Source organism: Apteryx rowi, unplaced genomic scaffold (genome assembly GCF_003343035.1).
Source record: "Apteryx rowi isolate R43461 unplaced genomic scaffold, aptRow1 scaffold_182, whole genome shotgun sequence".
Classification (NCBI taxonomy): domain Eukaryota; kingdom Metazoa; phylum Chordata; class Aves; order Apterygiformes; family Apterygidae; genus Apteryx; species Apteryx rowi.
In genome coordinates this window covers 751,572-775,602 of record NW_020448108.1, presented here as the reverse complement: position 1 = coordinate 775,602, position 24,031 = coordinate 751,572, and the positions used below count along the sequence as shown (strand labels likewise).

Genomic DNA, 24,031 nt, shown 5'->3' with positions numbered 1-24,031 from the left:
AGCCAACATTAAAAGCTGTCAGTAGAAACATTCGCTTCTATAGTAAAAGGAATGCTTCCTTTTGTACTGTTGCATGCAGAAACAGGAGGCACAGCTTTTTTCTGTTCTCAGGTACCTTAGCACAAATGTTTTCCTGCATTTGCCCCTGCAGATTGTAGTAACAGAGACTGTTCAGTGCTTCTTCTCTGTACTGGGCAGCAGTGTGCATAGGGAGTTCTGCATAGACAGGAACTCTCAGCCCTCTTTAAACTAACAGGTTGTAGCTCATAATGTCCACCCATGGCAGGTGGTGGAAGGGGTGGTGTCTGATGGCCTAATCAGAGCTCATGGAAGTCGAAGAAGAGAGTGTTACCATTAATTTCACTGGACTTTTGTTCAGAGGCCAGCAATGTTTCAACAGAATATTTACAGCTCTTGGAACGCTCCCTGCTATTTCAAAGTGAGCAGTGACAATATTAACACAAAGATATCACTTAATATTGTGGATGGGGGTGAGGGAAGTATGTGCTTTCAGAACAAATTGCTGCTTCAGAATCCAAAGCCTGTGTCTTGCCAGAATCAAGCAGCTCTGAAACGGAGAACTGTGAACTGCAACACAGAGCTCCCACTTCCTAGATCATTATTTTAGTTGGCTCTTGTTGGAATTTGTTTATTACTACCTATATGTTCTTCTTCAGCTTTATTTTGTAAAATCTTTTGCAGAACTTAGTCAAGACGTTGCTTCAAAAGGTCTTGGCCTGGTATATGAACTAGGAAGTGAACAGGATCAGCAAGAGCTAGTCACCACACTCGTTGATAACCTTATGACTGGGAAAAGGTACAGTGAGCTCAGAACACAGTGAGAGAGTACTCTGCCCTGTGTGTCTGATGGGAACAAAAATGTGCTTCTCTCTTGTGCAGAGAGAGATGTTTTGTGGCAGGGGAAGCCAATATCTGCATACTGTTAGGGGTGAATGAACTGGGACATTTCTCAGTTTAGGTTAGGGTTTGTTGTGACTGAAATTACTCCAAATTTTATTCCATTTTGAGTTCAGCAAAGCTTCTAAATAATGATTCGTTCCTGTTTCAAGCAGTTCAAATTGGTTTTGGTTTGTGTGGATTCCCTACTTGCTGCATTGTGTTACTGCAAAGGTCAATCGCCTCTTGCAGCAACTCTGAACAATGTGAATGTTGCAGAACTGGGGATCTGCCTTGTGTCTGAAATGCACCTTTTGCTGAGGAAGTGTTAATGGTCGCTTGTCTGTTTTAGTGCCACAGATGCTGGTCTTACAAGACTGCTGGCTACTAATTATGTTGGATCAGTGCTGGAAATCCTACTCCTACAGCCCACTCCTGTCTAACTCAGTGTGGGTGTGGCCACTGTGAATGACAAAAATCTAGGCTAGGAATGTGGGGGACTCTAGTGGCTGAGAAGAGGAAGAGATGAATGGAAATTGGATTTTTTCCTTTTAAAGTAGGGGTGTGCTCTCTCTGTACATGTGTGCTGTCCATGATGTAACTTGTGTCTGGGCTGAAATAAAAGACTGCCATTCAGTGTTTTGACTTTTACTTTCTCGGTGCACAGCAAAACCCTAACTTTCTGCAGCTTCTCCTTAATAATACTTATGATAAGGGTTAATGAGACTCCTTGCAGTGTGTGTGGTTTTGCACACCTGTATGTTTTTTGCAGGATTGGAACCTAAAGAATGGGAAGTTACTGAGTTAATAAAGCAAAACAAATTCACTTGTTCCGTAGTGTGCAGTCCATTCAAGGACAGGGTTTGGCAAAGCTAATACTGGACCTCTTTTACCACCAGAGCCAAACATGAAGTGACTGGAGAAACTGTGGTGTTTCAAGGTGGCCTGAGCAAAACTCCAGATGGGTAAGTTTACTGACAGTCTCAATGACAGCACGCATAATCTGTGCTGAAACAGTATTCCCTTTCATATAGATCTATTCCCTGTGTTTTTCATTCCTGCTTATTTTCTAAGTTACCTTAACTGTTTTCTTGTAGCACAGATAAGATATTCACTTCTCTCTGTTTGCTTTAGGCTGTAATTTGACTATAGCTGTATAGCTGTGGCATTTCTGTAGCTAAAAATAGTGATACCAGTTTTCCTTCTGTTTTCCAAAGTCAAGGTCTTTCTACTTACAAGGAGCTTTGTTCACTGGCTAGTGATCTTAATCAGCCAGACCTGGTGTACAAATTCATGAATCTGGCCAACCATCATGCCATGTGGAATTCTCGGAAGGTAATTTGTTGCTTTCATACCATTTCCGTTCCCTCTGTGAACTCTGAAAACAAAAACTGTATTTCTCTAACTCTGCTTATATGATCCATGGATAACTGCCTGTGGAGGCTTTTCTGTGTTGATACTTCAGTGTCAGATCTAATGCAGGTTCACCAGTCTAAGAAGCAGCTTTAAGATTACTTGAAATTCTTACAACAAAATATTGGTATTACACTGTTTAAATCATCCTGCATTCCACTCTGAATCAGCTGTGATCCTTTCCTGTTACTTCTGGGAGTGTTTAGAAGCCAGGTCCTGATGTGTTCAGACAGTGAGTATTTTCAAAACTTGGTGAATTTTCAGATGCAAGAGAAAATGAGCTTTGTTACATCGGAAGGCAGAGCACAAAGTATTCAGGAGCAAGTGGTTAGAAGCCCAGTTCCCAACACACCAGTTTAACCACTGTTGTCCAAATAGTGTCCTTTTTTTTTTTTTTTTTTTAATTTATCAAAAAGATCAAGTCTTGATATTTTACAGCTGCTGGAACCTTTATCAAAGCCAAAATACTATTGGATCTACTTCCTGAAAAAATGTAGGATCATAAATTTTAAAATTTATGTATACTTGCAGAGCTCTAACTTGGGGCCTGTCTTTTTCATGGGTTTTACCTAAACATAGAAGAATTTGTTTTGTTCCTGGAGCAGGCAGTGCACCTTTCATGCCCTTTCATGAAGAAGATCCAGGTAGGCTGTATCTTCTGTACTGAAGCATACATGCTCCCTACCTGAGATTTTGAGTCTCTGGCAATGTCACTTAGTGCAAAAAGCAAGTCCCAGCTTTAACTTTTGTCCAAAGTCTGACATGTCAACACATCTCTCAAGACTTCCCTCTCTCTGCACTGGGACTCCAGGAGCCACAGGTGTGCAGCCCAGTCCTTCCTAACTTTGTGGAATTTCACAAGCCAGGATGAGTCAGGAAAATCCACTCAGCAACTATAGGATGAGCTTCAGCATTTGAATGAATTGAAGAATTGTTTAGTTTGGAAGGCATATCCGGAGATCTGTGGTCCAACCTTCCAGGCAAGGCAGGGCCAGTTAGAGTAGGCTGCTCCCTTTTCCTTGCACTTTCTGCAGCCTCTCAATCCTCACAGCAGTGGTCATCGTTGGGAATAAAGGCAGAGTTAGTCTTTTTTAGTCTTCATTTTCTAGACTGTGACCCAGAAAGTACGTCCTGTCCTGTGAATCCCTAAAGTGGGGTTTGAGTGGCAGCTTTGACACTGCAAGTCAGGCGATATGGATGAAGAGGCGGTCTCTGCACTGCTGCTACTGAGCAGTTCCTCCTTGGGTTATCCTGCTAATTCCCGTAGGATTCCATGGGCAAGTATCTATCCCATTGTGTTAGAATTGTCAGGGGGGCCCTGTTGTAGAAGAAAAAGAATATGAATGAATATTTGAATTTAAAGAAACTGTAGACACGTGCAAAGTGGTAATTCCCAGAATTTCCAGAACGCGCAGTTAGGATGGAGTTGTTTCACTTTTAATTTTTGAGTTTCTAAATTATTCCTGAAGTGTCCAGTTCTTCTAAATGCAGCTGAGTTGTAGGGAAGCAGTGGCCTGATCTCATCAGTCTTTCAGAGAAAGAAACTGTTTTTGGAAAAACCTACTCCATTCTTCCTAAGTTTTAATTCTCCACCACCACTTTTGCAAAAGGGATCAAACAGGGCATCTTGAAATAAGAGAGGGAAATATTGGAGCAGTATATTCTTCCCTGTGTGACAGTATGTTTGAGATTACTATGGCACTGTAGCACTGATGAGGGCTAATTCTGGTATCACTTTAACTCTTTAAGTCTTTTTTATCTTGGTATCTAAACTGTGTCAGCCAGCTTTGTTACTGACTGCGGTGTGCCCAAGAACAACACCTGAGTGAGCAGATTGTTTCAATATAAGTTCTTTTGTCACCATTTCAGGGAGCAGCTTTTGGTTTCAATGTGATAGCTACCAAGGCAGGAGAACAACTGGCTCCGTTTTTGCCCCAGCTTCTTCCACGGCTCTACCGTTACCAGTTTGACCCCAACCTTGGCATTCGACAGGCAATGACCAGCATTTGGAATGCCTTGGTCACCGACAAGTCCATGGTGAGTGAACATCAAGCCTTGCTAGAGTGCAAAATTGTGGGCTTGCTGCTAGCCGCATCTCACGGAGATTGTCATGGGAAGGGAGTATCTACTTTATCTAGTGAAAGGAAGGGCTTTGCAAAAAGGGATGAGGCGTTGTCCTACAGAGCAAGAGATGCTGGAATCCAAGGACAAGGTGGAGGACGTGCAGAGACTTTGTGTTGCCTCTTGTATGTGGCAGGATATTCCAGAGCTTTTTTGTGTAGCTGATGTTCAAGTCTAAGACTGAGCTGAAAGTGGGGTCTTCTGCACTTGAGATATTGGTTATGAGAAGTTCCTTAGAAGTCCTTATGGCTGAAGATGCCATTTCCAGAGCAGGGGTGTCTAAATGTGGCTCCTCAGGTTTTAGGTGGGAAGAAGCTGTTTCATCGGTTTGAGGACGGTTCCTCCAATACAAGTGTCAAGAATAAGTGGTTTTCAGGACTTTTCCTTCCTCTGGCTCTGAAAGGTCTAAAATTGGATTTGTGAATCTTTTTTTCTTAGCAAGGCCGATCTTAGCATGAAGTCACTGACTCTGATTCTTCATCAAAGAGGAACTGCTTTTCTTGTGAGATATATGGTTTGCTACTGCTTCTAAACCCTTCTGTTGAAAGAGAACTGAAAGGACCATGATCTTTCCCCGTAGTCTCTCTCACACCCTGAGCCTTGAAGCAGTGGAGAGAGAAGCACCTCTAAAACAGAGTCAGAATAAGCTTGTGCAGGGTCAGCTTGGGTAAGGGTTAGTTCATCTGCTGTGGCTGGTACCAGAAAGCAGGCTATATTGTCCAAAATGTTCCTTCTTCTTTTTTTTTTTTTTCTCCAGAGTGCAGGACTGGGATGTGTGGTCCATGCCTGTTTTATGATTGTTCCCTTTTCTCATAATAGGTTGATAAGTATATGAAGGAAATTCTTGAAGACTTGATCAGTAACCTAACCAGCAATCTGTGGAGGATCAGGGAATCCAGGTATTGCTTGGAAAAGTAACAGATTTTTCTTCCAACTCTCATCTCTTTTATTCACCATAAACCTGTTCAGCTGCGGAGGTTGGGGGGAGGGTGACACATGTCCTTTCATCAGAACAAAACCCACTCCTGCAGTCTGCACTTGAGGTGTGATACAATCCTGAAGCTATTTGCCTCACTGAACCTGAGGATTTTTTACTGCATGCAACTTGAGCATAATATTAAACAGCATTCTCTGAGGGAGGAATTTTCTGGTCACAAAGTTCTTGGCTATCCTTGAACCTGAAGAATTGCTAATGTTGCAGTTTGAATTGGTGATGTGGCTATGTATGTACTTGGCAGTAGGATGCCATTCAATATAGCATTGTTAATTGGGGGGTTTTTTGTTTATATTTGTTTATAGTTATGCCGTATTGAAAATATTTGTTCTAATCTTAGTTGCAGGCTTCAGACCATTGTGCTTTTTTCTTATCCTGTGCTTTATAGAAAATAAATCTGAAACAACATCATAACTAGAATATTTGCGTTAGCTAGAATTTCCATTACAATGGCCTTTCTCACCTGCTCTCATCTGTTTTAGATTTCACCTGTCTGGCTGAATGCTTTTTTTTTTTTTTCTGCTAAAGGAGACATTCTTATAACAGTAGTTTTATGGTTTGGTGAAAATAAGGAATGTACAACACGTTTCTCAGATTTTTTTTTTTTTTAACCATTACTTATATATTTAAAAATATATCTATTTATGTATACCTCCATATCAAATAAATACACCACATAATGGAAATAAAATTTTCTTATTTGCAGTTGTCTAGCACTGAATGATTTACTAAGAGGAAGACCTTTGGATGAAATTATAGACAAACTTCCAGAGATCTGGGAAATCCTTTTTAGAGTGCAAGATGACATTAAGGTAATGGAATTGATAATTCAACAGGAATTGCCAGCAGAAAGTAGAGTGATCAAACTCTGAAGTATTTAAAAAGAGATTAAAAAATAATCACTGAAAAGAGATTCTCTGAGAAACTAAGTTGAAGCCAATAGAAGTTTTGGTTATTAAGCAGACTACAAGCTCAGACCACTCGCAGTTAGCATTTCCTTACCCTTTGAGTGCTGGTTTTCATTCTTGACATGCTTGTTCTTGCATGTTCAGCACTTTTTCCTGGATATGAAAGAATTTTTAAGTATGCTTAACTTTAAGGACAGAAGTATTTATTTTGGACTGCTTGTGTTATTAAAAGCATTGCAGATACGAAGTCAGAGTCCTCAGGTCCTTCCAGGTTTGAGTCATGTTCTCCCTGGGATCAGACTTTCCAGCTCAAGCTGTGCTGAGCTGTTTCCTAAAGTGCACTGTATACAACGCAGCTGCTTCCATACTAGTAAATTCAGTGCGCTCAGAAATGTTCCTGGGCACTGAAGCCAGCTGGCACAGAGCATCCTGCCGCTGTGCTAGTGAACTGTATTAGCTTCCAAAACAGAGCAGCTGCCTGCAAACTGCCTATAGGGAAAGGTCCCTGGGACAGTCTAATTCCTGAATTTTTGCCTGGAAATGGTTTGGGAGAGTCTGCTTGGGACAGGCTAGAATTGTGCCCGGAGCACCCTAAGAAGTTAGCAGTCTAGGTGATTGTGTTCCAGGGCCCAGGAATGTTGCTAGACATTGTCTTAATTCATCAATGCAGATAAAGTCAGAGTCTGGTGTCTGGTTGGTGTTGCTGTCACATGCCACTGGACTGGCACAGATTTTGCTGTTTGCTTTTAGTCTTTCTAATCCTAGATATTCAGTTGAGTAAAGCACCACGAAGGAATAGGCATTTTACTGAGACAATAAAGTATACACAAAGGATTATATACTTCCTTTTGTAGTAGAAGGTTTTTGGGTTTGGAGGGGGACAACCTAATAACAATACCAAAGAGACAAATGTGAATGGAAGCACAGACAGCCTGGTGGTGTCAGGCGGCATTTTTAATGTATTTGGCATTGAATAGACCAGATACTAGGTGGACCACAGACAGAACTTCTTTAGAAGGTATTATATATTAGCCATGAATGTAGTTTTGTCAATACTAGTATTTTAGTTGTCTACAAATAAGAACTGTTACACAGATTTAAAAGTATTAACAGCAGATTATTGACTTCTTTTTTTAGGAGTCTGTGCGAAAAGCAGCAGAACTAGCCCTAAAAACTTTAAGTAAGGTAAAAATCTAATTTCAAAATTTGTGCATGGAGAGGTGTGTGTTTGTGATGTCAGATAATCATTCACTTCCATCTCTGCAGGAGTGACATTTCTGTTGTCTTGAAAAGATCTCTGGTATGAGATGCAGTGACAAACAGAACAGTCCGCTAGAAAGCATTCATAATAGGCTTGGTCCCGTACACTTATGTACTTATGTTGGTATTGGTGGAGTTCTAGTGCTTGAGGCGACTCTGATGTTACGTTTTGTACAATCCCAAGAGGGAGATACTGAATTCTTGATGTCCCTTTATGGATCCTTGATGTCCTTATATTTTTTCCATTTGAGGATGAGATTTAAGGAAACTTTATATAACTGGAACAGCGTGCAGTTGACCAAACACAGTGGAACCTCACTGGTCTGAAATTCAGTAATCCAGTCTGGACTTTTCTCTCTGATGCTGTTGCCACCACAAGATTTTTTTGGGGTGTAGTACATGCATTGCTTCATGTTTTGTTTGGTATTCCTCTGAAAAAGTTATTTCAGTGGAAACAGAAACACATCTGAAGAGCTGTGTTTGAAATCACGGCTTCGACAATGCATGCTACATGAAATGTCAATTGCAGAAGTGGTGATCCAGTTCCAAAACATTGCAGGTGATGTCAGAATCTGTTCTGATCTGAGGCGGGCAGCTCTGCCTTGTGGAGCAGTTGAATCCTTGTGGCTGAGACAGGCTGTCCTTCACCTGGAAGGTCATGTGGTCCATCTCTTGATCAAGTTGTGAATCAGTGTCTCTTACCTGTTTGCTCTGAATTTGCCTTCTTGGGAAGCTGAACATAGCTGAAGTTCCTTTTAGGAACTTGGCTCAGTGTTTTAGTGCTTCCTGGAGAAGAGAACAATGGTGTAGCAGAGCTTGTGTTTGGCTCTGTGAGCAGTTCCTGTAGTTGCTGTGACTTTGTTCTGTCTGACAGAGAAGGTGCTTTAATGTAATCTGAGAGAGGGGTTTGAACATGCATGCAACACTGATTCTCATCTGTTGCCAGGTCTGTGTGAAAATGTGTGATCCATCTAAAGGAGCAGCAGGTCAGAAGACCGTAGCTGTATTGCTCCCTTGCCTCCTAGACAAAGGAATAGTAAGCACAGTCACTGAAGTCCGATCTCTCAGGTTAGTTTTGCGTCCTGTAAATTCCCTGGCGGTGAGGGCATGATTTATCCTGAGGGGACCTAGTTTATTCGTTTGAATCACAGAATATGCTTTCTGTTTTAAGTCAGAAGTTCCTCCCCAAAGCAGCCTTCCTGCTGTTCTTTTCCTTTTCTTACTGAGTTCAAACAGCAGTGCTGAGAACTCCAGCTATCCCTCAAGAACGTCCTGTTTAAACAAGCGTAGGCAACAAGGTTAACTAGTCTTAAATTTTGACCTTGTAGTATCTGACCTCTTTGCAAATGCCCAGATTCAAATCCCAGCATGAAATTCTTTTGGCTTTATACAACTGGTAAACTGATCTGCAAGGAGGTTTCTGTGCTTGAGGCTCTCTTTCGTTTTGTAAATGGAAAATCGCGGGGTAGTTGCTGTAAGAGCCATGTCTTATTTCACGACTGGTTCTAAGTAATGATAGTTCCTATCCCAGAGGTGGCTGCATTTGGTCATACAGTTCAAATAAATTTTATGTCACATAACAGTTTCAGGTCCCTTGACATTTAGGGTCTTCATATGCTTGTCACTTTGTAACCTTGTGTATAGCTTCCTTTACTTGATGGACAAAAAACTGCAAGATTCAGATCTGGAATATAGCTGGTCTTTGCAAACATAATTTTCTCTTATTGAACATGATTATCCAGGAATTCTAAAAAGCTCCCAACAAATTATAGCGTATATTTCTTGAATTGTTTCATTCCTTTTCAAGGTTTGGAAACACTGTCAAAATACAGCCTGAGAGATGCAGCTGGTCTGAAACTGAACAGTGAGATTTGAACAGATTGTTGTAATTTGTTTTTCTTGGGCAGAGACTTATTTCTGTGGTGACTTTGCCTAAAACTTCTTTAAAACATGAAGAAATGTTATTTCTTCTTGCATCTGTCTCTTTGGCCACTCCCTTTGTTATACTCTGGCCAATCCAAGCAATCTCTGTACCAAGAATAGTGTCTGTGCAGGCTCAGGGGTCTGGGTCTGATCTTGCTTAAGCAGAAAAATATACAGTGATTTCTATTTGCAGGTAGAGCCGTACTGGTGTAATTGACATCTAGACTGGTCTTTCTGTTAGTACTGAATTGGAACAGAAAGATTTTTCAGCTAAGTCTATAGGTTTTGATGGTGACCTTCTCTTTGGTCTCTTTCCAGCATTAACACTCTCGTGAAGATCAGTAAAAGTGCTGGATCTATGCTGAAACCTCATGCACCAAAACTTATCCCAGCCCTGCTGGAGTCCTTGAGTGTGCTGGAGCCTCAAGTTCTCAATTATTTGAGTCTTTGTGCAACAGATCAGGAGAAAGTAAGTGCAATTATTATGGGAGAGTATCAACAGAGGAGAGACACAGAGATTTAGAGCTTCATATTGTCATTCTCTAAGCATGTGCAGAAAAATAGCAAATTTGGCTCAGAGGTGTTCAAAGGTGTGATAAGAAGTAGCTAATGAATCACTCAAAGTCACTAAAAGATTTATTTTTTACAATTCTGTAAAAAGTAAGATATGGTCATTGGAATATGGCTGGATGAATTGTTTTATGGGGAGGGTCAGGATTTTTTTTTCTTGTTTTTTTTATACACTACACATCCACATATTTCAGAAAGTAAAGAGCAATCTCAGTAAGAACTGTAGTTAAATGTCACTTCAGCTCCGTGTACAAATGTGGAAGAAGTGAAGAGCAGGTCTGTAATAATTATCTGTACTGCACCTATATTATCAAACTTTGCTCTGTTTTTCCAAGGGGTTTAGCTGCAGAACTACTTATAACATAAATTAGAAGATATGCATTAGTAGTATGGGCTGGAGTGAGATGTCCTCAGCACTGCATCCTTTAACCCATCTCAGAGAAGCATATTAATCAGTTGCAGTCTCCTGGGAAAGTGACTGAAATCCCACTACTCAGAAGTAAATTGAGCTAATTTCATTGGGGGGGGGGAAGGGGGCAAACTCTGCCCTTCCCCAGTAAGAAGCAAGTGGACAGCATAACCAAGTAGAGCTTTCTCATATTTTATTTCATTTTCATGATGGCAGGAGTGTGTTGTTCAGCTCCTGTGCACCAGCTAGAACATCCATCTCTCCCTAGAAGGGAAACATTCATAGTCTGTAGGAGTAATGACTCCTTGTCTTCACACATCTGAAATGGGTTCTGGTTTAAGTTTGTGAGAAAGTGAATTGTAGCTGATGTTGGCATTTCCACTGGCTTCAGGTTGACTTTACTTTTGTTTTTGATCTTTTTTCCTCTTTTATTTAGACTGCAATGGATAGTGCCAGACTTAGTGCTGTAAAGTCATCTCCCATGATGGAAACGATTAACATGGTAAGTAATTCATTCAGGAGGGTTCCTGTTTATGGTTTGTTGTAGGATAACAGGAATCAAAGTAAGGCCTTAACCAAATTCTTCTTCAGGCTCTGTTTTAGTGTCACATCTCCCTGTGGATGTCTGTCTTCTTTCAGATACTGAGTTCTCTCACCCTGTCCCCACAGCTTGTCTCTAACATCAGTTGTAAATGACTGTGACTCCATTTGGAGTCAGAGGAGTTGTTTCTCCACCTGAGAACCTGCCTTGTTTGAAGAAGAGGGCATCTTTCAAGTGCTCTTCTGTGGATAACCCAGCTGGTTCTGGGCTATGCTAGCTGCTGTTTCTCCTCATCTTTGGCCCTGTTACTCCACAAAAAACAATAGTAAAGTCATTGTTCTTAGGACACATGCTGTCCAGTCCTTGGTTCCTGGTGCGTTAGACAACACCACCTGGGTCTTGCCAGTGTTTTACATGGTGGAAACATTTTGAAAAAACCCCGATGTCACTGAAAACCCTGTCAGCAGCTAGTACTTGGCACTGTAGTTCTCTGCCAGAGGACTTGCTGATGCCCAGACTGTGCTGCGGGGCAGAGCTCACTGCCATGTGTAAGAACCTGTCCCTTCCCGAAGAGAATAATCCCCTTTTTTGCAGCCAGGGACATGGGAGCAGGCATGATGTGTAAGTACCTGAGCAGTTTCAAGGTGAAGCACAGCTACCAGAGCTGTTCTTTTTTTCCTGGACTTACAGAAAAGCAACAGCAGCAAGCCCTTCCGTATTTAACAGCATTTGGAGCAGCTAGGACTCCCTGTGCCAGAGGGAGCTGTGTTTTGGTGTCAGGTGGAGTGCTTTCTATAAATAATCTGTAAAGCACATGAGGATGAAAGGCTCCGTATAAAAATGTCCTCACCAACCTGCTGCAAGCTGGAGCAGCTGCTGCTGTCCCTCGTGCTGGCCATGCCTCTCCTGCTCCCAGCCATGGGGGACAGTTGTGCTGCCCTGACCATCACTGCTTGAGATTTCCCATGGAAGGAGAGAGATTCCACAGTTCCTTAGAGCAGCATGAAGATGTCCCGGTTCATGAGCACTCTTCCCTCTTGTTCCTGTGTATCTGGGGGCTGACTGGGAGACAGGAATAGATTACAACCTTTGATGGGTTATAATTGATTATTCCCTTCTCCCTTTACCTTACCAGTGCAGGAGGGAGATGTGGCAGGAGAACTGACTTCTGAGGGTTAGCCTAGAGGGGTTACCTTCAGCTGATGTGTCATCTTTGGCTTTGCTAGAGGATGGATCTCCCCTCTGCAGGCAGTGCTACACAGAGGGCTGGAAACCTGAGGCTTTTTGTTTTGCCCACTAGCATCTTAAGCACAGATTAGAAACCATACCAATAACATCTCTGCTGTACATTTATTTCATTTTTTCCACTTATTTGCCTTGACCTGTTAAAAAACAGTCTGAATAGTTCTCCTTTGTCTAGTTTAGCTACATTAGGGTTACTGCATTCAGACACATGAGATAATGTTGGATTTTGTCCTAAAATAGGCACACCTCTGCATCTCTCTGCTTTCCCTCCCAAAAAGGAGTTCTTGCTAGTGTGTTACTTTCACTTTTCTAGAAAGATGAAATGCAGGAATATATCTGTTCCAACAGTGCAACTGCTAATTTCAGCAGGGTCATCTCAGCATAGAAGTGGGACCAGGGAATCGTCATGTCGTGTAAGCTACCTCATGGTCCCCTTCTCACACCACACAAACTCTCACAATGCAGCAAAACACAAGCATGCAGAAACTGAGGTAGCCCACAGCTAGAAGCAGTTCAGCTTATGGGTTTCAGCTTTACCATTGTTTTCTGTCCTTTGACTTTTTCTAGAGCTTGCAGTACTTGGATGTGTCCATCCTGGGTGAGCTGGTTCCTCGGCTCTGTGAACTGATCAAAAGTGGAGTAGGCCTTGGTACAAAGGTATGCCTGTGATATTAATGGATTGCTTGGACATGGAAAAGGAAAAACAATTAAATATCACATTAAATATGGTTCTTTTCACTTTCTCTTTTGAAGTGACAGCTTAGCTCATTCAGACTATAGTTGTTTTAGGTCTGAGTCTCGGTCCATCTACATTACTTGCTGTTTTTCACACTTGTGCCACATCAACCTTCTCTTGGCTACATGCCTGTTGGATTCTGAGGGAGCAGAATGCAGAATGTTTTCCTTGATACCTCTGAATCTCCCAGGACCATCCATCCTGAGTGTGGTCCTGGTTGTCTTATACTTCTAATTCAATTCTTGTGATTCATTTGTTATAAATTGTTCAGCTGCTTCTAACACTGGCTCCCTTTATACCTGGGCAAAGGTTGGGTGGGTCTAGAGAGTGTCACACAAAGTGCATCCAGCACTGCAGCAAGTATTAATAGTAGTACCAGGGGCTAATGTGGTTTTTTCTTATATTTGTTTCCCCTTGTAATCTTCCAGGGAGGTTGTGCCAGTGTAATTGTGTCATTAACCACACAATGTCCCCAGGACATAACACCTTATTCAGGTAAGGCTCATTTCTAGTGTAAAGTTTTAAATTTGTTTTTATTGCTCTTTTATAGGTAGTGTTTCTTCCCTATTGGTGTTTCTTCTCTACTGGCCCCCCATTCCCACAGTAATGATCTTTGTGTGTGTATTTCCCTCAAAGAGCTGTTTGAAGCTCCCTTGTGCATACTTTGGGAGTAGATCCTTGAGATGTTAAATGTCTCCATCAAATTTGAAGGAGCAGAGGGAAAAGCTGAGGGAATTCCCTAGTATACCATAGGGCACGCAGGCTGAAATCTCTCTTCAGACTTTGCTGGAACAGACTAGCAATGCCTGTGCTAGTGCAGTGCTGTAATAAGCACGTGTTCTTCAACTTGTGCTACCCAGCATAAACAGGGACTGCACTCCTGACCCAGTGTACAGCACCTTTTTTGTGGCTTTCTCAGTGTGTCAGCCTTTGTTAAAAGCACCAGCCAGGATACCTATTGCCTGTCCCATTCCAATGGCTGCATCGTAAGAAAAAAAAAAGGTGTAAGAAATTTGCTTTCTCTCAACATTAATAGAGCTATTCTGTCTCAGACAGGAAGGCCTTTGCTCTTGCACCTCTGTTCCTGAATTTAGATTTTGTTGACAATCACTAGAATCTCAGTCTTCTCTTTATAGAGGAGATCTCCTTTCTGTTGCAAAATAGAAGTATGGCTGAACACACTAATCAGCTAGGGGTGCCCACATCAGGGGAACATTACTGGTTGAGGTGTGCAGACTGAGGCTTGCTGCCACTATGAGCTATGTTATGATGTGTGCTTATTAAGCATAAGGACCAGAGAGACCCAGCAAACGTAAGAAAAGAGAGCGTGTATAAATGCATAAATTTGTTAAAATGCAGGCTGTTATAATTCTTGTCACAGCAATAAAAACATGATGTTTCAGACAAAGTGAAGTCTGGGTTCCCTCTTCCAACAGGCAAACTTATGAGTGCTTTGCTCAGTGGCCTGACTGATCGTAACAGTGTGGTGCAGAAGTCTTTTGCCTTCGCTATGGGGCATCTAGTCCGGGTGAGTTGGGGTTTGAAATGGTTTTAATTATTATTAATTTTTTTTAATTTTTAACATGTGTTTGAGTGATTCAAGTCTCTTCCCTTTTACAGACTTCCCGGGACAGTAGCATTGAGAAGTTGCTGCACAAACTCAGCAGTTGGTACATGGAGAAGGAAGGTATGTGGCTTTTTGAATATTCAGTTATAGCATATGGTGCAGAAAAGAGTTAATGATCATGGCAGAAACTGGTAAAGAAATGTTTCTGTATTATAATGTTTAGTTTTGCTAGCTGAAGAACTCCAGTGTATCATTATGCAATGCCGTGCTTTTCCTCTGCTTCCCAAGAAGCTGACCAAGCTGTGAAATGAAAATCCTGCCTACCAGTCACCACACAATATGATTGTTTTGCTTCTTCAGAGCCAGTTTACAGAACAGGCTGTGCTTTAACTGTACATGCTATGGGACGCTACAGCCCAGATGTAGTGAAGAACCATGCCAAACACATCTTGCCGTTGGCTTTTCTTGGCATGCATGAGGTCTCCGATGAAGAGAAAGGAGAGAAAGAGGATTCTACTCTGTGGACTGAAGTTTGGCAGGAAAATGTGCCTGGTAAGTTGCCGTAAGAGAGGCAAAAACTTTCTGTGGAACATAGGGTATAAAATATTATGTTTTCTGGAAATCTACTTTGGAAATACAGAGTTTTCATGGCAAGAGATTTCAGAAACCTATTTACATTTTCTTCCTTGCTAAAGACTTCCTATGTGAGATGGGCAAGTTATTTGGCCTCTTTGTGGTTATTTAAAATAGTTAAAGAGCTGCTGATAGCTGAGGATATACAAACACAATGAAGTTAAGAATTTTAAGATTGAGAGACACTTAATGTCGCTGTAATACAGCCCATATCATGCTGCAAGTAGCCAGACATGTCTGGAAATGTTGTTGCCAGCCTAAAAAGGGTGCTGCACACCCTGAAGTCATAAGGGACTTTGACCTCTCCCTAGGGTTGGTGATCTCATCTGGTCCTCCAGTGGTGCCTGTGGCTTTAACTTCAAGGTGAATCTACCCTATAGAAAGGCTAATTTGCCATGTTTTCTGTCTGAAGAGGAAGATGTGGATGCCTAGTGAAATGGCTTTGCTAGCTCCTTTTCTGACCTGATTTTGGATCTGGTCCCCAGACAGCAGTTTGCTTCCCTGGGGTGGAAAAGGAGCTTCCAGAAGAGGTTTTCCAGTAATCTGTTCTTACCAAAAGGTTATATTTCCTCAGAAACAGAATAAAACAACAGCTAGTTTCTATAGTATGGAGGGACATGTTAGAGATTTTCTTCAGGTGCTTTTGAAGCACCTAGAAAACAGAACCCATCTTCAGTCAGCCTTGGAGGAATTCTTTGCCCCTTTGCCTGAAGAAGGGCCTGCTGATATGTTTTTCTGGCTCAGAAAAGAAATCCATAACTGCTATAGGTCCTTTTTTTTCCTTTTTCTTTTTTTTAATAAGATCAGGTTTTTGTTCCTTTTGTGGCATGATTGCAATTTTCCTCTGTTTGCCATGCAGGTACTCAGGGTGGTATCAGACTGTACATGCAGGAGTTGATAGTCATTACCCAGAAGGCGTTGCAGTCCCAGTCTTGGAAGATGAAAGCACAGGGAGCAGCTGCCATGGCATCAATTGCCAAACAGACAGGTTCTCTGGTACCGCCACACCTAGGAATAGTGCTGTCTGCTTTGCTGCAAGGCCTGCCAGGGAGAACATGGACTGGAAAGGTAAAAAAAGAGCTGGCCCCAAAAGGATTGATGTGAGCACCAGCTTTCAGTCCCTGAGGCAGGAGATGCAGCATTCTGGGCTGCAGATGAGAGTGGATGGAAACTCTAGCTTAGGCAGCCTGACTTTTGCCCTGTATTTAATGGAAATAAAAGCACCAGGAAACATAAGTGTTGGGCAGAGTTCAGATTGCTTTGAGAGCTGGATTCTCATTTAGACTAGTTCCTCTGTACCATATCCTAGCCTTGAAGGGGACTAACTTGTACTCAGAGGCACTGCAAGGCACCTTTCCACTCCCAGTCAGAGTAGATGAAAAGTCAAGACCTCTGATTTAGAAAAAAGGAGAAAGAACAGCAACCTGTCCAAAGTGGCAGGAGAAAAACATTGCTTCTCTTGGCTGGTGTCAGGGGCATATTTCCCCACAACCTCAAGCAGTAGAGTGCAAAGGATACCACTGTGGAGTAGCACTGTGCCATTTGGCTAGGGAACGTTTCTCAGTGTTTTATTAATTTACTGTTTTACTGATTGCAGGAGGAACTGCTAAAGGCCATTGCCAGTGTCGTCTCCACATGCAAGTAAGTGCCTTGCAAAAGGTGGTACTTTCAGGCTCTGAGATCCCAAAAAGGAGGTTCTTTGCACAGAGCTGTTGGCTAGCTGGTGCTAGGGAAATTCTGCCTCTTCCAGCAAGGAGACAAGAAGTAGTATAAAGTTGTGAACACTGCCTTGATCTCCCATCAGGAAGTGAGCAGTCCCTCTCTGCTTGTCTTGTCTGAGGGTCACTGGTGAGGGCTCGGAGCAGCAAAAGATGTTATGGAGGGACTTATGGAGCTGAATGGTAGAATTATGGCAAGAAGGAGGATGATGAAAGGCCAGAATTGCTAAGAAGAAAGAGAGCAAGAGGTAGAAGATGGGTGAGGTGGGAGAGTGCATTGAAAGCATATGAGGAAGAATGGGAAAGAAAAGTGAGGAAGAACAGACATAGTAAAAGAAGAGCACCAGAGTATAAGTTTACTTACAGCTGTTGGTAGGCCACCCTGGGCCTGAGCATGGGAAATGCTTGCTATCTGTGGGAAAAGCTATGCTTGGGAAGGGATTAATGGAGGTCTGAAAGTCTCTGTACTCCTTGTGGTTCAGTGCAGAGCTGCAGATGTCCGTGCCTGGCCAGCCCAGTGTCAGTGAGATTGTCCAGGCTGTCCTGAAAGAGTGTCGGAAAGAGAACCTGAAGTATAAGATGGTGGCACTGCGCTGTGTGGCTGAGGTGCTACAGGCAACAAAGGAAGACTGGTTCCAGGAACTGGCAGATATCGTCTTTCCCATGATAAAGAAGGTGACAGTTCAGCTTCTTGGGTTTTCCCTCTTTCAAAACAAAACACCCAAGCATGACAAACCAGCCAATGCTGTTAGATGCACACCTTCAGTTTTCCACACTTCTGCCCAGAAGGGGCAGCTGTTGGGAGAAATACCCCCCACTCAGCCAGGTCCTAGGTGGGGTTGAATGCCAGATTGTTGGTGAGCCCTGGGAGGATTGTAACTGCTACCTAAATTCTGAATTAGCCCAACTGCTCTCTAAGCCAAGTCCTTTCTGTGGTGTCCGGCATCACCCCAGTGCTGCATTAAGATTTGATTCCTGTCTGCTCTAGAGGCAGCAGGAAACTCCTAGGGAGCTGTGTAGTTAGTCTGCCTCCACTGAGTATCTGCAGTGCTCTGCAAATAGACCCTCACAGCACATGTAGCCGTTTGAATGCAAGGCCACAGAGGCTGATGTGCCCTTCTGTAGGCTGCCAGTAGTGTCAGAGCTGCTGTTGGCCAAGGAGTCCCATGCTGCATCTGACTGAGGACATTGACTAGGTACAAGACTAGTGTGCACAAACTGCAAGGGAAGACTAAGCTGAACTGTTTAGCTAGCCTGCCCTCATCGCTCTGTCAAACATACCTTCCCCCACGGCCTCCACAGAACTCTGAGAGCATGGGTGCAGGTTCACCAAAGCACGACGAAGAAGATGAGGACGTGAGGGAGAAGGAGATGCAGATGGAGTCCCTGATCTGTGCCTTTGAGAGTTTGGGTAAAGCCTGGCCAAGGAGCCCAGAGACGCAGCGTAAGTCAGCGGAGTGAACACTCTTGAATCATACTGTCTTCCCCTAAAAATAAAAGCAGGGTGGAGATCATGTGGAGGGGTGGGGAGGAACTGCAGGATTTCACTGCCTGCAGCTTGCAAGATACTCTCGGGTCTTCAGTGAGAAAGCTGCCCCCAAAACTTTCCCACAGAGTAGCCCATCCTTGGGTAAACTCCTTACTGTTCACTTCATGGAACTATTCTGAGTTTGCATGATGAAACTTTTAGGACATCATCTTCTAAGGCAGGGTGCCTGATGAGGCACGCTTATCAAAAGAAGCCTAGTTCTGCTCATTACTTTCACATTGCCTCAGAGCTGGTACAAGGTGAAGGAACTGCGTAGATCTGAAAAAACAGGCTGCTTTTACTAACATGTCAAAATGTACTGTGTTAGCTATTCATGTTCCAGTGTTTGTTAATGAGAGTGTTGTCCTGCCTAGATGGGTGCAGGCTTTTAGGGTCACTTCTTAGAGGATGTGGCTTGATGTCACTTGGAGTGCAGTACAGGGAGCACTTGGGAGATAGAGCAGGAAATGTTTCTTTCTGCTTTTCCTCTTTGTAACATAATGACATCCTTACTTCTTTGCAGGTTGCTATCGACAGGAATTTTGCAAGTTAATGTGCGAGCGTCTGAAACTCAGTACATGGAAAGTGCAGCTTGGAGTGCTACAGGCCATGAATGCCTACTTTCAAGGGTAATTCTTCTAACTGCACTCTGGCTTGATGTTGTTTCTTTTCTTTGACATTTCAAGCTGTTTTGTGAAATTGTGGCAGACATGCAGTGATGTGGCAATGATAGTTATTGTTTTCTCAGAGGAAGCTGAGCAGATGTGTAGAAAGGCTTCTGATCACAATGACACAGGGTGTTTGACAGCGTTTTTGCATTTGGCAGTTTAATGCTGTTCGATGAGGAGCACTCAGACCCTGGGGCTTTGACAGGAATACTGCTGGAAACCTGCTCATCTATCACCTATTCTTTAGGTAAATGGACTTTTCCCAGTTTGTGGTTGATGATGAATTGCTTGTTAATACATTCTTCCTCTGAAGGCTGGCTGGCAGAGAAAGTGAAGGATAAACATAGCCTGTCAGAGATAATACCTCACCCTTCTTTGCATTGCACAGTGATTATTTTGATTTTGCAGTAGCTGTTCAAGACAGTAGTGTGAAGGGTGCCATGCCCAGAAAAGTTAAATGTCTTTGGTGAGAGGGAGCTTCAGAGGGGGAGAAGGAGAAGGAAAACAGACTCCTGCAGAGGTACCTCTCAGGCATGTAAATCTGAAACTCAGTAATTTTTTTTTCCTGTAGAAAATGAACCCCATCTGATCAAACTATTAGTGATGTAATGAAAAATTTTTCTGCTCTCCAAGTTCAGACTTCTTGCGTACATTGCTTTGGAAATACCCAAAATTTGCTCAGGCAGCCAAAGCATGGAGCTCCAAGACTTTGAGCCAGTTTGTGCTCTCCCTGAGGAAAGTATGTGTGGGTATGAAAGTGCTCCCTACATAGTGTTGACAGTCCTGGGGGCTGCTTGTTACTGAGGCAGTTTTCCTGCTTTATCCTATGACTGTGACAGTGCCCAAAGTCTCTGCACACCCACATGCAGCTCTTGTATCTGGTATGCCATAAGAGCACCTGCTTAACAGCTAACTACAGATCCAGTGGCCTCTCACGGGAAGATAGGACAGTTGAGTTTCTTTTAACTATTAAGCCTGCAATGCAGTGAGGAATTTACAAGACTGGATGTCTGGAAACCAGTACTTTCAAAGACTTTAGCCTGATGCTTGATTGTACAGGATTTATATACCCTCACTTAATACTGCTTACTGAAATCCAGATGGTTTATAGCCATTACAATTTGTCAAAAGTAAAGTCCACTATGCACAGAAATTGTTTGCAATCACGCTGCAATTATGCCAACTTTTTTCCCTTTCAACATGAGGAAAAGTAGTGCTGTGGGCATGCAGATGCCATGCACAAGGCTTAATGTTCCTGTTAACCTCTATTTGCTCACTCTACCATTCATAGATATGACTAACTGGGAGCACTGCAGCACAAAGTAGTTCTGTGAGCTATGGAGCCAGAAGCTCTCTTGAGACCACAGTGGTTACTGCTCTTTGTGCAGTTAGTGTGCATTTGCTTCTGAATGTGTTTTTTTCCCCTTAGAAAACAAAAGCTACACATCCATAAGAACAGAAGCTTTGTCTGTGATACAACTGCTGTTCACCAAACTGAATGGTGAGGATCTTCACATCTTTCCACATGGGAAAGTCAGTGTTTGGGAAAGGCGGTACATGGCTGTATGGCCTGGAAACATGGAGAGGTGGCATTACTGCCTATTTGCAAAACTGGGTGATTTAGCAGTGTGCATGTAGCTTTGGAAGGGTGGATGGGACATGGAGTTTTGTGGTTGGGGACTGGGAAAACTTGGAGAGGGCTTGAAGCACTGTGAATAAAGTCAAGGTCTAAAGTACCATTAATAACCCCTTGGGTGAGGAAAACCTCCAGCAAGGAGGGTTCCAGAGAAAGCACGCAGGACTGAGCTGGACAGGCTGTTTCCAACCTTTCACATTTATGTTCAGGCTCCATAGAGAGCTTTTGTTTGTGCAGAAGAGAGACTTTTACCCTTCCTGTGCCAAACCTAGCACCTCATTGTCAATTCGGAGTTTCAGCCTTTGTAGAATTTACCTGAGAGAATGAATCTGTTTAGGTCTTCATGTCATAAGTCTGCAATTGCTCTCTAGCAGATGTTTCCTTTGGATATCTGTTATGCCCTGCATGTTTCCTTTATTCTAGCAGAAAATGGTTTTCATTCCTCTTGCATAGCACGAAGCACTTGGGAAGTCAGAAGCATGTTTTCATGTGTTCCAGGCCTAGAGAATCAAGTTCAGCCTGGTCTAAATGGGCACAGCTCCCTGTGCAGGAGATGGCACATGTACCAATGTGCCCAGCTGAGGTTGCCTCTTCGGTAGCCTTCTCCTCCAGGAGCAGTATGGATTGAGTGTGAAATGTGAAGCAGTCTCTCTTCAGCTTGTCCAGGCATGGAGAAAGTGTGTTGGTTTTTTTGGCATTCTGGTATTCAAGTCCAGTATCTGTCTCTCTTTATCTACACAGAAGCTAAACAGTGGGAAAGCCTGACACCAGAAAGCAGAGACCACCTCATTCGTTCATTATCTACAATGGCATCAGATAGCAGACCCGAGCTACGAGAGAAGGCCTTTACATTGAAGAAAACACTTGAAAATCTTTACTAAATTGTAAACACAAACTATAAAGTGCCATGTAAAACAAAAAAAAAAGTGCAGTGGTCTGAAAACCAATTGGGAATATGAAGATTACTTTGTAGCATGCATCATTCCTGGCCAAAATAAAAAATGCCTTAAATTCTGTTCCCCGTTAATGTTATTTTTACTCTCTTAAGCTACTGGTTAGTTATTGTTGTATCAGTAAATACCTCTAATGATCTGCCCTGGAATGCTTGCAAGTGTGCAACATAAAAAAGTGTTCAGGGCAAGATGCATTATTTTTTTTTCTTTAAATAGGCAAAAGAATGTTACTCAGATCCCCTTTGTCAAAGAAATTGTTGAAAAACCACCAGCACTGGAAGTGAAAGGCATATTTGATTTTCACTTTATGTTGTGTGTAGATATCTATTACTTGCTGTCTAAATAATGAATCTTTCTGACTCTACAACAGAATTAGTCTTTGTTATCTGTAAGAAGTGAAAGCTGCCTCTGCTGAAGTCTGCGCTAAGAAAAAATTCCTGGGGCTTTGCAGAGGCAGGGTTTCAGTGGACGGATCCACCTCTGCTTGTCCTGCCTGCTCCTCCCTTGCAGCCCATTTGCCCTTGGGTTATGAAAGGCAGAGCACTGTTAACTTCTCTCCTTCCTCTTTCTCTGACCTCAAAATGGATTGACCGAGACTATGCCTTCCCCAGCTAGCACTCTCGGCCTCCCAGTCTTTAAATGAGAACGTTTTTCCTCAAAAGATGCACAAGAGAGCACTTTACTGAGCTGTGTGGGACAAGTGGTTTGGGTCTGGTTGGAGCCCAGGTAGAACACTGCTCTTCACAAAATTGTTTTGCATGGACACTCCTCAGCTGCAGGAAAAAAAAAAAATCTTTTCTAGATATGTTTTTTGAAGAGTGTTCAGAGTTTGCAATGATACATTTTTTTAATAGTAGTATTTTTATTTTTTTCCCCTCTTCATGTTTGTAACCCTGTTCTTGCTTTGGAAACATGTAATGATTTAGACTTGTCAATGTTTGTTACAAACTGAATCATCTGTCATTTCACAGCAGCCCAACTCATGCTGGTTTCTAGCAAATACTTTTTAATTTGCACTTAAGAAGAAAGAACATATCTGCATTAACTTGGAGTAAATTTTCTATATGATGAAATGGCCAGGCTGCCTGTCCCCTTTTCCCCTCCTCAGACAAAAGACAAGACCTGACCACTATAACAACAGACTTTTAATAGTGTAAAGTTACCACTGTACCGTAATCTGACCCATATGTGTACAGCTTTTTTGGAGGTGAATGCTTTGCTGATGGTGAAATAAAATCTTTAGTGTTGACAATATTATGTCCATGGCTTTCAAGCAGAGAAAGGTTTGTTTCTTTTCTTATGGTCTCCTCTAGGATTTGATCTGTTAGGCAGGGAGTTACTCAGATAATGTTACCTTTCCTCCATGCCTGTTCAGAATTAGGTATACCATACCTACTTTTCCCTCAGATGCCATTTCCCATTCAGTGTTTCTAGTACTGTAACTATTTAGTTGTCTGATTTTTTACCCATAGAAGGGAGGAATGTAACTTGTGCATGCCTGATAAGAAAATTTCAGCAAAAATGGGCAGATCTCTCCCTCTGTGGCGCTTCTGTAGCAGAAACCTCAGCATCATATACTAGATATAATGCATCATGTACTAGAAGTGGTCAATGAGCAACTCCTTGGTGCTGAGAGCTGGTGCTATAATATTTTGATTTACACCTTGTTGCAGGGAGCTGTTTTTTGTTTACATGCAGTTTGAACTGTTAAGCACAGTTGTAAATTTTAAAATCTTATTGGGAAAAATCACTTTATGGTATCTTTAAAATCTTGCTCATCATGACATGTAGTGTCATGAATGCTCAATTTTGTATTAGATCAATATTACCAGTGATGCTTTGCTGTAGCAGTTTCTGTCTGACTTGTTTTTTTGTTGTTTGGTGTTGGTCAGCATTACAGTTACAGAAAAGCAAGACTCTCCAGGTCTCTGGTAATTTGATTTTTCACTGTGGACTGGAGTATTCAGAGGCAATGCTTAATATGTCAAATGACTATGAACAGAGTAACTCTAACAGTGGTCAATAGCAACTTGTATTTCTCTACTGGGGATATAAACTGTATCAAAGAGCATATTCTAGGAAATCTAAAAGCAGCTGAATTAACAACTCTGGCTGAGATTTTTAGGAAGGTTAGAGAGGGTATAATAGGTTTCTCTCTGAATCACAAAGCAATATGTTTTTTCGTGATTACAGGATAGATTCAGAGATCCTCTTTGGAGGATGTGCCTATACACAAAACCTACCTGCACAAGAGTTAATTCAGCCAGAGGTCTGATTTCCACCCCCTCTCATTTGTAAACTTGACAGGATT

The 24,031-nt window shown here is 42.3% G+C and overlaps 1 protein-coding gene across 10 annotated transcripts in view; it reads left to right on the top strand.

The window, feature by feature from the left end:
- Positions 1–22,977, top strand: part of ECPAS (Ecm29 proteasome adaptor and scaffold) — a 64,969-nt gene extending 41,992 nt beyond the window's left edge. For 4 of the 10 annotated variants that reach the window (XM_026061539.1, XM_026061542.1, XM_026061545.1 and 1 more), the window contains 23 exons: positions 703–817; positions 1,797–1,862; positions 2,115–2,232; positions 4,180–4,347; positions 5,251–5,330; positions 6,132–6,237; positions 7,471–7,518; positions 8,540–8,661; positions 9,835–9,985; positions 10,932–10,997; positions 12,849–12,938; positions 13,446–13,512; positions 14,454–14,545; positions 14,638–14,704; positions 14,945–15,136; positions 16,077–16,285; positions 16,815–16,858; positions 17,418–17,610; positions 18,238–18,379; positions 18,987–19,092; positions 19,290–19,378; positions 20,561–20,632; positions 21,509–21,783. In XM_026061539.1, coding sequence (XP_025917324.1) covers positions 703–817; positions 1,797–1,862; positions 2,115–2,232; positions 4,180–4,347; positions 5,251–5,330; positions 6,132–6,237; positions 7,471–7,518; positions 8,540–8,661; positions 9,835–9,985; positions 10,932–10,997; positions 12,849–12,938; positions 13,446–13,512; positions 14,454–14,545; positions 14,638–14,704; positions 14,945–15,136; positions 16,077–16,285; positions 16,815–16,858; positions 17,418–17,610; positions 18,238–18,379; positions 18,987–19,092; positions 19,290–19,378; positions 20,561–20,632; positions 21,509–21,648 — 2,543 coding nt within the window. In that variant the 3' untranslated portion in view covers positions 21,649–21,783. Of the gene's footprint in view, positions 1–702; positions 818–1,796; positions 1,863–2,114; positions 2,233–4,179; positions 4,348–5,250; positions 5,331–6,131; positions 6,238–7,470; positions 7,519–8,539; positions 8,662–9,834; positions 9,986–10,931; positions 10,998–12,848; positions 12,939–13,445; positions 13,513–14,453; positions 14,546–14,637; positions 14,705–14,944; positions 15,137–16,076; positions 16,286–16,814; positions 16,859–17,417; positions 17,611–18,237; positions 18,380–18,986; positions 19,093–19,289; positions 19,379–20,560; positions 20,633–21,508 lie in introns of those variants that run through there. The other 6 variants (XM_026061538.1, XM_026061541.1, XM_026061540.1 and 3 more) reach the window with 6 other exon arrangements.
- The last annotated feature ends 1,054 nt before the right edge of the window (positions 22,978–24,031 follow it).